The sequence below is a fragment of the Hypomesus nipponensis genome, chromosome 21 (assembly GCF_054491055.1).
Source record: "Hypomesus nipponensis isolate SF chromosome 21, ASM5449105v1, whole genome shotgun sequence".
Classification (NCBI taxonomy): domain Eukaryota; kingdom Metazoa; phylum Chordata; class Actinopteri; order Osmeriformes; family Osmeridae; genus Hypomesus; species Hypomesus nipponensis.
The window spans coordinates 2307842-2327794 of NC_140381.1; the positions used below are offsets into that span (position 1 = coordinate 2307842).

Sequence of the window (19953 nt, forward strand, 5' to 3'; positions counted from 1 at the left end):
ATGAGGAGGAGGGGGAGGAGAGAGAGTGACAGTAAGAGTTTATTCTGTCATTAGAAGAAAAGAAGTATGTGAACGTCCGTGAGCTACTTGATAATGTATAAGATTATTTATTACACAATGCAAACGTGTTACAGACTGACTACTGTGTTCTAATTCCACCACAATACACAAAGAAGCTCGACTTCCTCCTCTGAACACTTTCCAGCACCACTCAGCACAATGCATAGAAACGCGTTAAAACAAAAAACAAAAAACATAGAATCACACAAATGTCACATTCCTCCTTCAGGACGTGTAATCACACACTGCTGACAACATGGACAGCTTCTCTCTCAATCTTCAAAGAGATCAAGGCAGCACAATCCCAAACATAGTGAGATGAGTGAGAAGAAAAGACTGACAGAGACAGAGAGGCAGAGAGAGAGGCAGAGAGAGAGGCAGAGAGAGAAAGAGAGAGACGGAGAGAGAGAGGCAGAGAGGCAGAGAGAGGCAGAGGGAGAGAGACAGAGACAGAGAGAAAGCGAGGCAGAGAGACAGACAGGCAGAGAGAGAGGCAGAGAGAGAGGCAGAGAGGCAGAGAGAGAGGCAGAGAGAGAGGCAGAGAGAGAGGCAGAGAGAGAGGCAGAGAGAGAGGCAGGGAGCGTAAACAAGCCGGTTCAGCCAAAGCCTCAGACACTGTGTCCACAAGCTCCTAGTATAGCGGAGCTACGTCTCGTTAGCACGACGAGACACATGAGCAAATAAACACCACAGTTAAACATCCCATACACGCAAAACACACACACACACACACAGGCAAATATACAGAAGAATCAGAACCACATGCAAGGGGGCACAGGGCTGCTGTTGTGAGATGGGGTGTGTTTTAAATTCTAAAAGCGGTGTCCTTCACCTGAGGTGTGTATATGTGAAGTTAATAAAGTTAGTTCAGTTGAAGCTGTTTTTGACACTAAGGAATGAGTGAACAGGAGAGGGGTGAGAGGAGGAGAGGAGGTGGAGGAGCAGAGGAGAGGAGGTGGAGGAGGAGAGGAGGTGGAGGAGGAGAGGAGAGGAGGTGGAGGAGGAGAGGAGGTGGAGGAGGAGAGGAGGTGGAGGAGCAGAGGAGAGGAGGTGGAGGAGGAGAGAAGGTGGAGGAGGAGAGGAGGTGGAGGAGGAGAGGAGGTGGAGGAGGAGAGGAGAGGAGGTGGAGGAGGAGAGGAGGTGGAGGAGGAGAGGAGGTGGAGGAGCAGAGGAGAGGAGGTGGAGGAGGAGAGGAGAGGAGGTGGAGGAGGAGAGGAGGCGGAGGAGCAGAGGAGAGGAGGTGGAGGAGCAGAGGAGAGGAGGTGGAGGAGGAGAGGAGAGGAGTTGGAGGAGGAGAGGAAGACAGCGTCCGACTGAAAGACAAGGGGTCTCTATGTTGTAACCTGTAATCACAGGTTACAAGATAAAAAAAACTGAAGGGTGGGGGGGAGATGGGGGAAGAAGAGCAGGGTTAGGGTGAGTGTTAAGGGAAATGAAAACGAGAAGAAGTCATAGAATGATGAAAAGCAAAGCGTCGACACTCACCTGTCAGCTGGAGTCAGTCAGGACCTCAGCTCCTCATCAGCACTGAGAGATGGAGAGAATGAACCAGAAGGAAAGGAACTGGAGGGAGACTGAGTCGGATTCCCTCCCTCCCTTTTGTCACTTTCTCCATCCCTCCCATTTTCTCTTCTTTATGTAAAATGTTTTTTTTTCCTTCGTTCAGTTCCTATGAGTTTGCCTTCAATTGCCCTTCCAAGCCCCCATTCAAACTGTCATCCATGCACTTACCTTACACACACACACACACACACACACACACTAATTGTAGGCTATGGGGATAGCTCTGATGCTAACCACACCCACAATTAGTGGTGTTGTGAAATAAATACGTGCTCTTCAGCAATAATGCTACTGCCTCTTTCAAACTCTCTCCTTCTCTCTATGTCTCTCTCTCTTTATTTTACATAAAGTAATGTTTCGTAACTTTATCTGCGTGGCATCCACTTACAGGGAGACATGTGATGATAGAGTGAAAGAGTCCGAGAGAGCAGAGATAGAGAGATATGGAGTGAGAGAGCAGAGAGAAAGAGATAGAGAGATATGGAGTGAGAGAGAGTGAAAGAGATAGAGAGATATGGAGTGAGAGAGAGTGAAAGAGATAGAGAGATATGGAGTGAGAGAGAGTGAAAGAGAACACGTGTGACACCTATAGGTCTATTTCACTTGCAAAAACCCATTACATCACATGTAAAGGCCGATGTCATCACTTTTAAGGACCGATGACATCACCTGTTAGGACCTATGACATCACTAGTAAAGGCTTTTAAAAGAACAGCGACAGTGAGAGTTGAAATATCAACAGTTTTATCGTCAAGATTATACTGATGTAAAACACATTATAGCTTGCGCCCGCACACATTCATGGGCTTTCACATAGATGATGTCAAGTCTTTAAATCCAGTTAAAACCAAATCATTGCATGAGGCGGGAAAAGAACGTTATACAACGATCCAATATAAGCAACAGAGTATTAACCATCTGCTGTCCTGGATCAGCGTTACAGTTAGCGAGAGTCATCTGGCACCATCTAGTGGAGATAATGATAATACTATGAGATTTCAGAATTTAAAATGTGTGTTCTTTACTGTGCGTTAATCTGTCAATGGTTAATAATAATAATAATAATAATAATGAACTTCATTATGATTGATTTAACTAATTACTGTTGTTGAAGCCTGTTGTTGAGGCCTGTTGTTGAGGCCTGTTGTTGAGGCCTGTTGTTGAAGCCTGTTGTTGAGGCCTGTTGTTGAAGCCTGTTGTTGAGGCCTGTTGTTGAAGCCTGTTGTTGAGGCCTGTTGTTGAAGCCTGTTGTTGAGGCCTGTTGTTGAGGCCTGTTGTTGAGGCCTGTTGTTGAGGCCTGTTGTTGAGGCCTGTTGTTGAGGCCATGCAGATTTAAGATGATGCTGGATGGATGACTCAGATCAGATTTTAATATTTCACAGATCCTCACATCTGAGATCTGCATCATCATGATGGCTGTTAGAGATGAAAGCACTTAGTGCCGCTAGATAGGCCCTATGACTTGGCCAAAGCTGGCACTGTTTGTTACGGCGCATTGGTTAAAGACTGCCATCTAGTGTAAACATTGAAATTTACATTTTTGAACTCGGAGGAGAAATGTATTCTTGTTTGAACCGATCTTGAAAATTTATACTGGCATAACATAAAAACAGTATTAGTTGCTGCTTGTGTTTTATTTCCATATCTGACAGATATTATCTGTCGATTGTTAATAATAACCTAATAATAACGAGACGAGGTGAACAAACTGAGCTGTCAAGGGCTGCGAGGAGGTTTGCAGCATATCATTGTGATGGGTGGATGACTCAGTAAAAATCTCATTATAATTTGTACTTCTTTATTAGAGTCAGATTTCATCAAGCCTTGATTATTACACAAACAATCCATGCTTTTGGTCGGATAAGTGATTACGTTACAGAAAAAGTAGTACGTTTATTTAATAGGCTATACTTATTACCCAGTGTTCCCTCTATTCCCTAGTATAAAATGACTTATCATAAAATGCAAACCATTCAGAAACAGTGACCCACAATGTAAAGCTGATAGTTATTTATATGCGGGCTGTTCTGTCATTTCCAGAGTTAAAACATTTAAAAAGACAGAAGAAAGCCTGGGCTGGTTGCATTGGGATGGTCATGAAGCCGTTCTGAGGGAGGTGTGACTTCATCAGCTCACTCCAGACTCTGGGCCCCTGGAGGTCAGAGGTCAAAGTCAAACACAAGTGTTACCAGGAGACCGTTACTATGACAACATCATGAGTCATCATGGTGGTGGTTTATACTCACAGGTGATTGGTCCGATGGTGACGGGCTTGAGGGGTATGAGTTCATCAACAGAGCGGACAGACCTTCCTGAACACATCTGTGGAGAGACATCAGAGAGTCAGAGAGACCAGAGAGTCAGAGAGACCAGAGAGTCAGAGAGACCAGAGAGTCAGAGAGACCAGAGAGAATGAGAAAGTCCAGAGAGTCAACTGTCAGATAGACCAGAAAATGTGTAAAGAAAGTCAGAGAGACCAGGAAGGAGGGTGGGAGGACTCACAGGAGAGCAGGAGGAGTTCCTCTGGTCACACAGGTTGAGGCTGCAGTGCAGGTAGACGTCCCTGTAGTCCCCCTGGAACAGGAACAGCAGCGCAGAGAAGCGAGCCTGGAGGGACAAGCCACTCTCCTCCACGGTCACCTGGTGACGGTCGGTAGGACACCTGGAGGAACAGGGGGGTTAGACAAACATACACACACACACATACTTCTCTTCCCCTCTCCAGGCTCACATACTTGTGCTGGATGAGGAAGTATTTCAGGAGGTCATCAGGATCAGGGGAGTGGGTGGCGTAGCAGTCCTCCAGAACAACCACAAAGGCCTCAGCGTCCGTCTCTTCAACAGACACGCCCACATGCAGGATGGAGCCCAGGGGCAGAGTGACCGGGCCTGCTGGGTAAGGAGCTGTGTAGTTGGCATCACGGAACAGAGACATGGAGGCCCTGGCTTTGGGACCCCTGCCTGACAGCTCAACTCCAAGCCTGACAAGATATGATGGAAACAGGAGTCAGCAGTCAGTAGTGTGTGTGTGTATGTGTGTGTTTTTGTGTGTCCGTGTTGTGTATATAAGTGTATCCACCTACTTCGGGTATGGTTTGATGGCAACATCCAGGCTGGCCTCTGTCCCCAGAGGATAGGAGCAGGAGAAAGGGATCATCAGGGGTTGAACTAAGGTCACATTGCTGACCGGGTAGACAAACAGACTGTTGGAGTAGATGGCGTGGCTGCCGTTGGTCTGGAGAGAGAAGGGAAGAAGAGGGAGGAGGAGGATGGTGGTCAGAGTTGGGTGGAAGCATAAGCTGAAAAGAAAGATTAGGAGGGGGAAAGGAAGACAGGCAGACAGGCAGACAGACAGACAGACAGACAGACAGACAGGCAGACAGACAGGCAGACAGGCAGGCAGGCAGGCAGGCAGGCAGGCAGGCAGGCAGACAGGCAGACAGACAGATAGACAGGCAGGCAGGCAGGCAGGCAGGCAGGCAGGCAGGCAGGCAGGCAGGCAGGCAGGCAGACAGGCAAGCAGACAGACTGGCAGACAGGCAGACAGGCAGACAGACAGACTGGCAGACAGGCAGACAGGCAGACAGACAGACAGACAGACAGACAGACAGACAGACAGACAGACAGACAGGCAGGCGGGCAGGCAGGCAGGTAGGCAGGTAGGCAGACAGACTGGCAGACAGGCAGAGAGACTGGCAGACAGGCAGACAGGCAGACAGGCAGACAGACTGGCAGACAGGCAGACAGACAGACAGACAGACAGACAGGCAGGCAGGCAGGCAGGCAGGCAGGCAGGCAGATAGACAGACAGGCACACAGGCAGGCAGATAGATAGATAGATAGATAGATAGACAGGCAGGCAGGCAGGCAGGCAGGCAGGCAGGCAGGCAGGCAGACAGGCAGACAGGCAGACAGGTAGACAGACTGGCAGACAGGCAGGCAGGCAGACAGGCAGACAGACTGGCAGACAGGCAGGCACACAGACAGACAGACAGACAGGCAGACAGGCAGACAGGCAGACAGGCGGGCAGGCAGGCAGGCAGGCAGGCAGGCAGACAGGCAGACAGGCAGGCAGACGGGCAGGCGGGCAGGCAGGCAGGCAGGCAGGCAGGCAGGCAGGCAGACAGACAGACTGGCAGACAGGCAGGCAGGCAGACAGACTGGCAGACAGACAGGCAGACAGACAGGCAGACAGACAGACAGACAGGCAGACAGACAGACAGACTGGCAGGCAGACAGGCAGACAGACTGGCAGACAGGCAGACAGACTGGCAGACAGGCAGGCAGAGAGGCAGGCAGGCAGGCGGGCAGACGGGCAGGCAGGCAGACTGGCAGACAGGCAGACAGACAGGCAGACAGGCAGACAGACAGGCGGGCAGGCAGGCAGGCAGGCAGGCAGACTGGCAGACAGGCAGACAGGCAGACAGACTGGCAGACAGAGAGACAGGCAGACAGACAGACTGGCAGACAGGCAGACAGACAGACTGGCAGACAGGCAGGCAGACAGACTGGCAGACAGACAGACAGGCAGACAGGCAGACAGACTGGCAGACAGGCAGACAGGCAGGCAGACAGACAGACAGACAGACAGACAGACAGACAGACAGACAGACAGGCAGACAGGCAGGCAGACAGGCAGACAGGCAGACAGACTGGCAGACAGGCAGACAGGCAGACAAGCAGACAGGCAGACAGACAGACAGACAGACAGACTGGCAGACAGGCAGGCAGACAGACAGGCAGACAGACAGACAGACAGGAAGACAGGCAGGCAGACAAGCAGGCAGGCAGGTTCACGGGTTGGCAGGCAGACAGACAGGTGACTCTGCTCTCACCGTCAGAGTGGTTTCACAGCTGCCCTCCCTGCGCTCCACCTGGTACCACACCGTCCCATCATGCTCCTGGTGGGCGGAGCAGCGTGGGTCGGCCAGGTGACCAGCGGAGGGGTCCAGACCGTTGGATAACAGCTGAGACTTGAGGAGACCCACCTCCAGGTAGCTCCTCCCACACACCAGCTCTGGGGTTGAGGAAGGGGGTGTGTCTGTAGGGTGAAGAGAGAACCAGAGTGATGATGAGGTGTGATTAGTATTATAACGCAGATCGAATGATTTGCTTCAGAATCACCCGGCTAAAATTCAGGCTTCAGAAACCTACCCTCACAGACGACCCCGGCATCTTCATGGTGTGCACAGTTGTGTGAGCCGAAGCCCAGATGACTGCACTCTGTCAGGGAGGACTCTGACCCCGAACACCTGACATCGTCCAGCCAGATGGGCCCGCTGCCCTGGCCAAAGCTGGCAAGTGATGTAGCAGACAGGGCGCTGCCGCAGCCCAGCTGTCTGCACACCACCTGGGCATCCTGCAGGTCCCACATGTCATCACACACCGTCCCCCACTGGTCCTGGTGGTAGATCTCCACTCTGCCAGAGCAGAAACTGTTTCCCCCAGACAGACGTAACTCTTCCTCCGCTCCTGAAGGGGTGGTGGTTACCAGGGTGGTGGAGGGAGGAGGGGTGGTGGCGGTGGAGATCCCTCGACTCACTGTGGAAGAAAAGTAAACAACACGATTGGTCTAAAACAGCTGAGTTTTATTCTAAATTAATACTGAGAGAATGATAACCCATAGTTACGAGGGGTTAGTCCCTAGCGACAGAATGTCACGTGTATATTGAAAGAAAGATTGAATCAATGAATAACGACTGTGAATAAAAACATTCCATTCCTGGTGGTACAAAATTGTGACAAACCTGCACAATAAGTCCCAGAACAAAAAGTGGGGCTGACAAACTTGTAGACGTAGTAGTTTCCAGGACAGGCTTTGACATGAATGGGGTTTGACCTAAAGTTACAGCAGTTGCTCCCCCAGTGCCCACACACACCACGTTCCACCACCCCGTCTCCCAGCTGGGGGTGAGGAGCAGTGAGCCACAGGGGGGCGTGGGTCCCACACATGTTCTTTTCCACACACGTGTCTGGCATCTGGGTGCTGTTGCCCCCCAGGAACAAGCGATACCATCCCTGCCAAACGACTCGCTGGTCACAACGAATGGCACCATCATTGTAGTCTGTTGAACGCCAGGCATCGTCCAGAACTGAGTACTGGCTACAAGGGTCAGCACAGCGAAGAGAACCGTTGACACTGATACAGTCCTGGCCTGCTGGGCAAGGTGTGCCCCCACACAGGAACACTACAGGAGGGGGAGTGGTGGAAGGAGGGGTGGTGGTGGAGGAGATCCCTCGATTCACTGTGGAAGAAAATGAACAACACAACTGGTCTAAAACAGCTGACTGTTATTCTAAATAAATATTTAGAGAATGACGATTGGTAGATATGAGGGGCTCGTCAATAGTGACAGAAAGTTCTATGTTTACTGAGAAGCAATGAATGTCAACTATGAATGAAAACATTGCAATTACATGCAGTTTTAAATGGTGACAAACCTGCATTATAAGTCGCATGACAACAATTTGGTTTGACAATCTTGTAGATGTAGTAATACAAGTGTTTTAACTTGTTTAGTTACAAAAAAAATGAACAGAAAACATACGATTGTGAATATGTTTGAACTCACTGCTTGCTGGTAATTTAGAGTTCATTGGTGAAATGTGTATTTTGTGTGTCAATCATTTCACAGCCCTGCAGTTGAAACATGGAGGATTTAACACTCACCCTCACAGACGACCCCGGCATCTTCACAGTGTCTACAGTTGTGTGAGCTGAAGCCCCGATGGCTGCAGTTCGCCAGGGAGGACTCTGACCCCGAACACCTGAGATCGTCCAGCCAGATGGGCCCGCTGCCCTGGCCGAAGCTGGCACGTGATGTAGCAGACAGGGCGCTGCCACAGCCCAGCTGTCTGCACACCACCTGGGCATCCTGCAGGTCCCACATGTCATCACACACCGTCCCCCACTGGTCCTGGTGGTAGATCTCCACTCTCCCAGAGCAAGAACTGTTCCCCCCAGCCAGACGTAACTCCCCCTCCGCTCCTGAAGGGCTGGTGGGTACCAGGGTGGTGGAGGGAAGAGGGGTGGTGGTGGTGGAGATCCCTCGACTCACTGTGGAAGAAAAGTAAACAACACGACTGGTCTAAAACAGCTGTGTGTTATTCAAAATAAAAACTGAGGGAATGATGACCCGTAGATACCAGGTGCTCGTCAATAGTGACAGAATGTCATGTGTATACTGAAAGAATGATTGAATCAATGAATGACAACTATGAATACAAACTTTCCATTACGTGCAGTCCACCATGGTTACATACCTGCACAATAAGCCAAAGAACAAGTCACTGGTTGGACAAACTTGTAGACGTAGTAGTTTCCAGGACAGGCTTTGACATGGATGGGGTTTGACCTAAAGTTACAGCAGTTGCTCCCCCAGTGCCCACACACACCACGTTCCACCACCCCGTCTCCCAGCTGGGGGTGAGGAGCAGTGAGCCACAGGGGGGCGTGGGTCCCACACATGTTCTGTTCCACACACGTGTCTGGCATCTGGGTGCTGTTGCCCCCCAGGAACAAGCGATACCATCCCAGCCAAACGACTCGCTGGTCACAACGAATGGCACCATCATTGTAGTCTGTTGAACGCCAGGCATCGTCCAGAACTGAGTACTGGCTACAAGGGTCAGCACAGTGAAGAGAACCGTTGACACTGATACAGTCCTGGCCTGCTGGGCAAGGTGTGCCCCCACACAGGAACACTACAGGAGGGGGAGTGGTGGAAGGAGGGGGGGTGGTTGAGGAGATCCCTCGATTGACTGTGGAAGAAAATGAACAACACAACTGGTCTAAAATAGCTGACTGTTATTCTAAATAAATATTTAGAGAATGACTATCGGTAGATATGAGGGGCTCGTCAATAGTGACAGAAAGTTCTATGTTTACTGAGAGGCAATGAATGTCAACTATGAATGAAAACATTGCAATTACATGCAGTTTAAAATGGGTTCAAACCTGCAAAATAAGTCGCATGACAACAATTTGGTTTGACAAACTTGTTGATGTAGTAATACAAGTGTTTAAACTTGTTTAGTCACTAAAAAAATGAACTGAATACATGCGATCCTGAACATGTTTGAACTCACTGCTTGCTGGTAACTTAGAGTTCATTGGTGAAATGTGTATTTTGTGTGTCAATAAATTCACAGCCCTGCAATTGAAACATGAATGATTTAACACTCACCCTCACAGACGACCCCGGCATCTTCACTGTGTCTACAGTTGTGTGAGCTGAAGCCCCGATGGCTGCAGTTCGCCAGGGAGGACTCCGACCCCGAACACCTGAGATCGTCCAGCCAGATGGGCCCGCTGCCCTGGCCAAAGCTGGCACGTGATGTAGCAGACAGGGCGCTGCCACAGCCCAGCTGTCTGCACACCACCTGGGCATCCTGCAGGTCCCAGATGTCATCACACACCGTCCCCCACTGGTCCTGGTGGTAGATCTCCACTCTCCCAGAGCAGGAACTGTTCCCCCCAGCCAGACGTAACTCTCCCTCCGCTCCTGAAGGGGTGTTGGGTACCAGGGTGGTGGAGGGAGGAGGGGTGGTGGTGGTGGAGATCCCTCGACTCACTGTGGAAGAAAAGTAAACAACACGACTGGTCTAAAACAGCTGAGTTTTATTCTAAATTAATACTGAGAGAATGATAACCCATAGTTACGAGGGGTTAGTCCCTAGTGACAGAATGTCACGCGTATATTGAAAGAAAGATTGAATCAATGAATAACGACTGTGAATAAAAACATTCCATTCCTGGTAGTACAAAATTGTGACAAACCTGCACAATAAGTCCCAGAACAAAAAGTGGGGCTGACAAACTTGTAGACGTAGTAGTTTCCAGGACAGGCTTTGACATGAATGGGGTTTGACCTAAAGTTACAGCAGTTGCTCCCCCAGTGCCCACACACACCACGTTCCACCACCCCGTCTCCCAGCTGGGGGTGAGGAGCAGTGAGCCACAGGGGGGCGTGGGTCCCACACATGTTCTTTTCCACACACGTGTCTGGCATCTGGGTGCTGTTGCCCCCCAGGAACAAGCGATACCATCCCTGCCAAACGACTCGCTGGTCACAACGAATGGTACCATCATTGTAGTCTGTTGAACGCCAGGCATCGTCCAGAACTGAGTACTGGCTACAAGGGTCAGCACAGCGAAGAGAACCGTTGACGCTGATACAGTCCTGGCCTGCTGGGCAAGGTGTGCCCCCACACAGGAACACTACAGGAGGGGGAGTGGTGGAAGGAGGGGGGGTTGTAGTAAAAGGCAGGGTGGTGGTTGTTGGTCTAGAGGTGGTGGTGGGAGGAGGGGGGGTGGTGGGAGGAGGGGGGGTGGTTGTTGGTCTAGAGGTGGTGGTGGGAGGAGGGGGGGAGGTGGGAGGAGGGGGGGTGGTTGTTGGTCTAGAGGTGGTGGTGGGAGGCGGGGGGAGGTGGGAGGAGGGGGGGTGGTTGTTGGTCTAGGGGTGGTGGTGGGAGGAGGGGGGGTGGTGGGAGGAGGGGTGGTGGTTGTTGGTCTAGAGGTGGTGGTAGGAGGAGGGAGGGTGGTGGTCATTTGACCAACTGGTAAGAGAGGTAAACCAACACCACAAGTTAAGCAGCTGTTTAAAAACTGTAAACAATAAATACATACTAATAATACTTGTGTAATACAAAGTAAATTAGGTCAATTGGAATGATATTGTATCATTATATTTTATTATACTACAATCAGTGATATAAATTGTCCATGAATTATATTTCCTTATCAGACTCGTCAGCAGATATACATTGTCAGAAACAACATGTTCACTTCCTACCTGAAGCATGATGAAGAGCTTGTATGACCAGGAGCAACAACAGACCCTCTGACATCATCATCATGAGAGGCTTCATTCTCCTCAGACAAAACAACTTAAAAAGATTTACATTCACACCTTGTGGCAGGGCTGAATACAATCACACACATCCTTGACTCTGACTAAAGTAACGTCAACTTGAAGATGGTTATAATATAGTGAGAGTCTGAGAGTAGAGGTCTCACCTGTCGGAGTCTTCCCAGCGTTCTGGAACACAGCTGAGTTCTCACACACTTTTGTATCAATTTTAGATCTGTTTTTAATACAATTATTCCACAGACATTGATACGTACACTGGAGACTCTGGGACTGTGTTATGCATTGTGCAACTGGGTACTGGACTTTTTTAACCAATAGAAGACAGTCTGTAAGGATCCATAGCATCCTGAATTTCCCCATTGTGGGATGAATAAAGGTCTTATCTTTGTGCCATTGTTCTGAATAGCGGCCTCGCCGCAGGGCTGGGTCCTGAGCCTGTTGCTGTGTGCACTGCTGACATACAGTATGACAGCTCCACCAGACACCTGAGTAACCATACTGTCAAGACTGTTTGTGCTGGGACTCCTTTCTGGGAATAATGAGTGAGCTTACAGGTCAGAGGTGGAACAAAGACTGCCCTGGGGGTGGGGATAAAAATCTCTGCATAAATGTGGAAAAAAACTAAGAAATGATGGTGCACTTTTAGAAAACCCAATAGGAGCCATCCCCCTCCCATTTGCATGAGGGGGGGGGGGGGCTGAGGTGGTAGTTCTCTCCAGCTACGAACACCTTGGAGTGCATATCAACAACAACCTCAATTGGAAAACCAAGTGCAGTAGCCTGGTAAACAAGGCTGTACTTTCTGAGGAGGCTCAAACAGGCTGTGCTTGTTTTTTTTAAATTTAATCTTTATTTACCCAGGCAAAGATCATGAAGAACACATTCTTATTTACAATGATGGCTTGGCAAAAAGCACCAGCTTTTTGAGGGAGAGGGGAAAGGGGTTAAGGAAACAAAATCAGGCTAAAAAGCACAACAGCACACAACCACAGCAGTACAGAAATACTGAAGAAAGCACAAAAGCAACAACAATAAACAAGCAAATTAAACAAAGAAGGGCATTAATAACATTGGGAGTCAGGGGGGATAACAATTTTAAAAGCACAAAGCAAGACAGAAACATAAACTAGGCAGTTGGCAACAGACAAAAGACAAACCATGGGAATGAACAGACAACAAGATACTGAAGGGAGGGGTCAGAAGGTGAGGGTGGTATGGAAACTGCTCTGCTACAGACAGTGGGGTATGGAAACTGCTCTGCTACAGACAGTGGGGTATGGAAACTGCTCTGCTACAGACAGTGGGGTATGGAAACTGCTCTGCTACAGACAGTGGGGTATGGAAACTGCTCTGCTACAGACAGTGGGGTATGGAAACTGCTCTGCTACAGACAGTGGGGTATGGAAACTGCTCTGCTACAGACAGTGGGGTATGGAAACTGCTCTGCTACAGACAGTGGGGTATGGAAACTGCTCTGCTACAGACAGTGGGGTATGGAAACTGCTCTACTACAGACAGTGGGGTATGGAAACTGCTCTACTACAGACAGTGGGGTATGGAAACTGCTCTGCTACAGACAGTGGGGTATGGAAACTGCTCTGCTACAGACAGTGGGGTATGGAAACTGCTCTGCTACAGACAGTGGGGTATGGAAACTGCACAGTGGGGTATGGAAACTGCTCTACTACAGACAGTGGGGTATGGAAACTGCTCTACTACAGACAGTGGGGTATGGAAACTGCTCTACTACAGACAACGGGGTATGGAAACTGCACAGTGGGGTATGGAAACTGCTCTACTACAGACAGTGGGGTATGGAAACTGCTCTGCTACAGACAGTGGGGTATGGAAACTGCTCTGCTACAGACAGTGGGGTATGGAAACTGCACAGTGGGGTATGGAAACTGCTCTACTACAGACAGTGTGAGACAATCGGTGACACATACATCAACAGATGCAGGACCAGGGCTACCAGCATAATGAAATACCTTTCCCACCGTGCCAATAGACTATTTGTTGTTGCTGAGCAGCATCTCCCCCCTCAGACAGGAAGCTGAGCAGCATCTCTCCCCTCAGACAGGAAGCTGAGCAGCATCTCTCCCCTAAGACAGGAAGCTGAGCAGCATCTCTCCCCTCAGACAGGAAGCTGAGCAGCATCTCTCCCCTCAGACAGGAAGCTGAGCAGCATCTGTCCCCTCAGACAGGAAGTTGAGCAGCATCTCCCCCCTCAGACAGGAAGCTGAGCAGCATCTGTCCGCTCAGACCTTAATGCTGCACACTCTTACCTGGTGGGTCACCAGGACTCCCCAACATAGAGATGATCCCGACAGGCTCAGTCACTCTCTATGAAGGATTTATATTCTATGTTGTGGAGCACGTTACACTGCTGTGATACCAAACAGACTCACACATTCAACTAATAACATCATTCAATTTCCTTCTATAATTCAAATGTGTTGTTTTCGTAAATGAGAAAGAGGTGGAGAGGGAGGGAGAAGAGGTAGAGGAGGAGAGGAGGTGGAGGAGGAGGAGAGAAAGAGGTGGAGAGGGAGGGAGAAGAGGTGGAGGAGGAGAGGAGGTGGAGGAGGAGGAGAGAAAGAGGTGGAGAGGGAGGGAGAAGAGGTAGAGGAGGAGAGGAGGTGGAGGAGGAGGAGAGAAAGAGGTGGAGAGGGAGGGAGAAGAGGTGGAGGAGGAGAGGAGATGGAGGAGGAGGAGAGAAAGAGGTGGAGAGGGAGGGAGAAGAGGTGGAGGAGGAGAGGAGGTGGAGGAGGAGGAGAGAAAGAGGTGGAGAGGGAGGGAGAAGAGGTGGAGGAGGAGAGGAGGTGGAGGAGGAGGAGAGAAAGAGGTGGAGAGGGAGGGAGAAGAGGTGGAGGAGGAGAGGAGGTGGAGGAGGAGGAGAGAAAGAGGTGGAGAGGGAGGGAGAAGAGGTAGAGGAGGAGAGGAGGTGGAGGAGGAGGAGAGAAAGAGGTGGAGAGGGAGGGAGAAGAGGTGGAGGAGGAGAGGAGATGGAGGAGGAGAGAAAGAGGTGGAGAGGGAGGGAGAAGAGGTGGAGGAGGAGAGAGGAGGTGGAGGAGGAGGAGAGAAAGAGGTGGAGAGGGAGGGAGAAGAGGTGGAGGAGGAGAGGAGGTGGAGGAGGAGGAGAGAAAGAGGTGGAGAGGGAGGGAGAAGAGGTGGAGGAGGAGAGGAGGTGGAGGAGGAGGAGAGAAAGAGGTGGAGAGGGAGGGAGAAGAGGTGGAGGAGGAGAGGAGATGGAGGAGGAGGAGAGAAAGAGGTGGAGAGGGAGGGAGAAGAGGTAGAGGAGGAGAGGAGGTGGAGGAGGAGGAGAGAAAGAGGTGGAGAGGGAGGGAGAAGAGGTGGAGGAGGAGAGGAGGTGGAGGAGGAGGAGAGAAAGAGGTGGAGAGGGAGGGAGAAGAGGTAGAGGAGGAGAGGAGGTGGAGGAGGAGGAGAGAAAGAGGTGGAGAGGGAGGGAGAAGAGGTGGAGGAGGAGAGTGGGGTGCCAGAGCGGGAGAGCCCGGCTGAAAGACAGACACGGCCGGGGGAGTCACAGGTGACGAAAAAACTGAAGGAGGGGGGGATAGGAGAAGAAGAACAGGGTTAGAGTTAGGATTAAGGTTAGGGTGAACGAACCGGCAATCTTATGATTAATAGCACGATTCCGTAACCACTCAGCCATCTGACATCTGACTAAGCAATGACTTATAACGACTAATTACAAGAAGCTCACTATGAAATTATTTTCTTTAAACCCCTGTCTGGGATGCCTTCATTGGGGGTTCATTGGGACAGAGTCATGTGTCTGTCTTGTACTACTACATGTTTCAGTTGACCCATTAAAACCATTCAAACCTTAAACACAAGTATGATGCAGAATGCAATTGGCCTTCATTGAAATCAACACAATGTGATCTTGATGGTACAGAACAGAGGGAAACTGGAAAACAGGAAGTGGATACCTGTAGGTCAGGCAGGACAGGTGAACAGGAAGTGGATACCTGTAGGTCAGGCAGGACAGGTGAACAGGAAGTGGATACCTGTAGGTCAGGCAGGACAGGTGAACAGGAAGTGGATACCTGTAGGTCAGGCAGGACAGGTGAACAGGAAGTGGATACCTGTAGGTCAGGCAGGACAGGTTTACAGGAAGTGAATACCTGTAGGTCAGGCAGGACAGGTGAACAGGAAGTGGATACCTGTAGGTCAGGCAGGACAGGTGAACAGGAAGTGAATACCTGTAGGTCAGGCAGGACAGGTGAACAGGAAGTGGATACCTGTAGGTCAGGCAGGACAGGTGAACAGGAAGTGGATACCTGTAGATCAGGCAGGACAGGTGAACATGTTAACCCAGTTGAACATTTTCAGGGCTTCCAAGATTCCTGGAAAATTTGATTAGATGTTGTTGTTGACAGGCCACCAAACAGTACGATGACACCAGCCAAGCAGGTGTCTGTGCCAAGTTAACACTGCATAACTTTCTTTTCTTAATGATGTCTATCATTTACTGTTCACCAGCGTTTTACGAGAGGCCATGGAAGAACAGGGAAAATCAGCAACACAATGCACGCAACTAATGCTAACAGTACCTGGCATGGAAGAAACCTTGGGAGGAGCAATTCAGTGAGGGATCCCCTCCTCCAGAGACGGCTGGCTTAACATCAGTCATACAGCAGGGAAGTGTCAATGGGTGTTGAAACACCAAAATCCAGTGTTCAACTTGGGTCAGAGTTGGTAAATGTCAGTGTTGCCACACGGCTGGGGACTGTGATTGGCCAGTGATGCTGCGCCAATCACAGGCCGAGGGGGGGGGGGGGGGGAAGGGACCGGGAACTCGCTGTCGCCCTTGGTGACTAGATCCAGCTTTGGCGGATCTAGTGTCACAGATCGATGTCCACTGGTGTCCAGGTCCAGGGTTGACCGACCCATGACCAGGCAGATGCTGACAGCTCAAACCCCCCACACCATGGGGAGGTGTGGAGGGGGGACAGAGAGAGAAGAGCAGGTATTTGAGAATGGCAAGAGCAGCTAACAGTTATAGTCATAATAGAATGAGATCCCCACCGGTCAAGTGTGGACCAGTGCAGCAATTTAACAGAGCTAAGAGGGTATTTGATGCAGCCCCACACAACAAGACAGCACCAGCCTCTCTCGGTTGGAACATGAAATCTGTTCCGGGGGAAATAACTAAAATAAGTTACATTTATACGAATAAGGATGAAAACAACCAGTCCCCTGTTGTCTCCAACTAGTAACAGAAACTATAACAGTAACAATATACAGCAACGGAAACTATAACAGTAACAACATACAGTAGCAGGTTTACTTTATTTGTAACATCTAGATGGGCAATGTGAAAATATAAGAACATATAAAAATAATTACAATTTAAAAGTTACATGTGATACACACATAGACAAACACACCCCAGGTTTACATAGGAAGTAAATACACACATGGTTACCTTCAACAATCTAGAATTGACTAAACAAAAACGTTTTTAACCTCATGTTAAATGTCGAAACAGTATCAGCGTCCTTAATTGAGACAGGTAATTTGTTTCAGAGAAGAGGTGCTCTATATGAGAACGCCCTACCTCCAGATGTTTTTTTGTTAATTTTGGGAACCACCAAATAGCCGGCATCTTGAGATTTAAGTGGCCTTGCGGGGCAGTAGGGTGCAAGGAGACCGGAGAGGTACAGTGGTGCCAATCCATGCAGAGATTTGTAAGTTAGTAGTAAAACTTTGAAATCAGCTCTGGCTTGGATAGGGAGCCTGTGTAAAGAGATAAGAGTAGAGGTTATATGATCAAACTTTCTTGTTTTAGTCAATAGTCTAGCAGCAGCATTTTGCATTTTTTTAGGTAGGTAATTGGGAGGCCAGAGAACAACACATTGCAGTAGTCCAATCGGGACGTAACAAAAGCATGTATTCGTTTTTCAGCATCATCCTTAGAGTGGAAAGCAGTTCTGGCGATTTGCTTAGTATGGTACTCAAATGAAAGGTCTGGGTCCAATATGACCAATATGTTTTACCAGCTGGCTTTGAGAGACTTTGACACCGTCTAAGGTCAGATTGGATCAATTATTTTTATTTTTTAGGGCTGAAATTTGAACCTCGGTTTTATCCGAATTAAGAAGAAGGAAATTTGCAGTCATCCAAGTTCTCAACCCGGAAACATCTTTTTCCATAGCATGAAGTCTGCGGGTAGGAGAGTGCAGCGCTGCCATCTACTGTTGATAAAGAGAACTGCAAGGATTGTTTTTCACGCTGTACATCAGGGGTGTTCAATCCAGGTCCTCAGGGCCTGCTGTCCTTGCCTGGTCCTAACCAGACCCTCGTACATTTCATTTGTACAGAGGGTCTGGGATCGCCCCATTGACAAACGTTAACTTTCTTGAAGGCGGGTCCTCTGTTGAAGTTTAAAACTATTGGATCTGCCCAGAGCCACTCTGATCTGCCATAACCCATCGCAAGCGTTCGCCTTAGCCAACTCCTTCACCGCTACTGTAACGGAGCTAGCTGCCGTAGCTGGAAAATCTAACTTTTCCCAAACCCCGTGGGGAGGAGGGCTACAACATCATGGCCACCAACAAAACTCAGCAAGGAATGTTCTTGCTCCGGCTTTAACTTATGGATATTCGGCAGCGTTGCCACAACCCTTTCGCTCGCATATTTCTTCGCCGCCATTATTGAACTACTCAAACTAGTGCACGACATCAACGTCATCGTTCTCAGCCACTCCCTCTGTTCGCTGATCGGACCTACAAAAAAGTTGTTTTTGAAAACCGACTTCAAAGTCAAGTTCCCAGACCTACTACAGAAGCAAAATCCAAATTGAGCGGAAGTACGTAGGAGGGCAGAGCCAGGCTACCGCTGTCCTGCATGTTCTAGATGTTTCCCTGCTCCAGAACACCTGATTCTAATGAATGGGTTCTTATCAAGCTCAACAGAAGCCCTTTTATTGTTTATTTCATAATTTAATAGTAAAATGTCATTTTCAAGTCAAGGGAATGAGGTTACACATTTTGTAATTGTTAACCAAATGATGTTTGTGTTTTTTGTGGTTTCATCAACAACAAGTCAATGAGTAGTTATTAACCTTATCATCTGAGGTTGAGGATTGCACAGAATGATTCTGATGAAGGATGGATGAAAATCTGATAATAATCTTCATTTTTTTATTAGGGATACATTTCTTATTACCCAGTGTTTCCATTATTCCCTATAAAAAAATGAATAATTAATAGAATGCAAACCTTCATAAACCGTAACCCACCATTTAATGCTTCTAGTTAATAATTTGCAGGGTGTTCTGTCATCATTTCTAGGATTAGAACATTTAAAAAGACAGGAGACAGGAAAGAGCCTGAGCTGGTTGCCATAGGGATGGTCATGAAGCCATTCTGAGGGAGGTGTGACTTCATCAGCTCACTCCAGACTCTGGCCCCCTGGAGGTCAGAGGTCGGGAACAAACACAGTGTTACCAGGTAGACCGTTACTATGACAACATCATGAGTCATCCAGGCTGTGGTTTATACTCACAGGTGATTGGTCCGATGGTGACGGGCTTGAGGGTTACGAGTTCGTCGACAGAGCGGACAGACCTTCCTGAACACATCTGTGGAGAGACACCAGAGAGACCAGAGAGTCAGAGACACCAGAGAGACAGAGAGACCAGAGAGACAGAGAGACCAGAGAGTCAGAGAGACCAGGAAGGAGGGTGGGAGGACTCACAGGAGAGCAGGAGGAGTTCCTCTGGTCACACAGGTTGAGGCTGCAGTGCAGGTAGACGTCCCTGTAGTCCCCCTGGAACAGGAACAGCAGCGCAGAGAAGTGAGCCTGGAGGGACAAGCCACTCTCCTCCACGGTCACCTGGCGTCGGTTGGTAGGACACCTGGAGGAACAGGGGGGTTAGACAAACACACAAACACACACATACTTCTCTTCCCCTCTCCAGGCTCACATACTTGTCCTGGATGAGGAAGTATTTCAGGAGGTCATCAGGATCAGGGGAGTGGGTGGCGTAGCAGTCCTCCAGAACGACCACAAAAGCCTCAGCGTCCGTCTCTTCAACAGACACGCCCACATGCAGGATGGAGCCCAGGGGCAGAGTGACCGGGCCTGCAGTGTAAGGAGCTGTGTAGTTGGCATCACGGAACAAAGACATGGAGGCCCTGGCCTGGGCACCCTCATCTTTCACCGCACCTTCAAGTCTGAAAAGATATGGAACAAGTAAACAACAAAGTCAGAACAAAGTTAAAGTGGAAACTAAGTGTGTCAATGTTTGAGTTTGTGAGGGTCCACCTACTCCAGGTATGGTTTGATGGCCACATCCAGGCTGGCCTCTGTCTCCAGAGGATAGGAGCAGGAGAAAGGGATCCTCAGGGGTTGGACCATGGTCTCACTGACCGGGTAGACAAACAGACTGTTGGAGTAGATGGCGTGGCTGCTGTTAGTCTGGAGAGAG

The 19953-nt window shown here is 49.4% G+C and overlaps 2 protein-coding genes across 3 annotated transcripts in view; both read right to left on the reverse strand.

Moving 5' to 3' along the window:
- Window positions 1-3419: 3419 nt before the first annotated feature.
- The window catches only part of LOC146237396 (scavenger receptor cysteine-rich domain-containing group B protein-like), a 72815-nt gene continuing 56281 nt past the window's right edge, over window positions 3420-19953 (reverse strand). The window contains exons 4-14 of one of the 2 annotated variants that reach the window (XM_084685470.1): window positions 9810-10196; window positions 8887-9384; window positions 8294-8680; window positions 7371-7868; window positions 6778-7164; window positions 6459-6664; window positions 4707-4858; window positions 4359-4604; window positions 4126-4285; window positions 3870-3945; window positions 3420-3775 (exon numbers count right to left, since the gene is read on the reverse strand). In XM_084685470.1, coding sequence (XP_084541596.1) covers window positions 3756-3775; window positions 3870-3945; window positions 4126-4285; window positions 4359-4604; window positions 4707-4858; window positions 6459-6664; window positions 6778-7164; window positions 7371-7868; window positions 8294-8680; window positions 8887-9384; window positions 9810-10196 — 3017 coding nt within the window. In that variant the 3' untranslated portion in view covers window positions 3420-3755. The remainder of the gene's footprint in view (window positions 3776-3869; window positions 3946-4125; window positions 4286-4358; window positions 4605-4706; window positions 4859-6458; window positions 6665-6777; window positions 7165-7370; window positions 7869-8293; window positions 8681-8886; window positions 9385-9809; window positions 10197-19953) is intronic. The other variant, XM_084685471.1, reaches the window with a different exon arrangement.
- Window positions 18751-19953, reverse strand: part of LOC146237397 (uncharacterized) — a 45380-nt gene continuing 44177 nt past the window's right edge. The window contains exons 6-10 of the mRNA XM_084685494.1: window positions 19795-19943; window positions 19454-19699; window positions 19221-19380; window positions 19029-19104; window positions 18751-18934 (exon numbers count right to left, since the gene is read on the reverse strand). Coding sequence (XP_084541620.1) covers window positions 18915-18934; window positions 19029-19104; window positions 19221-19380; window positions 19454-19699; window positions 19795-19943 — 651 coding nt within the window. The 3' untranslated portion in view covers window positions 18751-18914. The remainder of the gene's footprint in view (window positions 18935-19028; window positions 19105-19220; window positions 19381-19453; window positions 19700-19794; window positions 19944-19953) is intronic.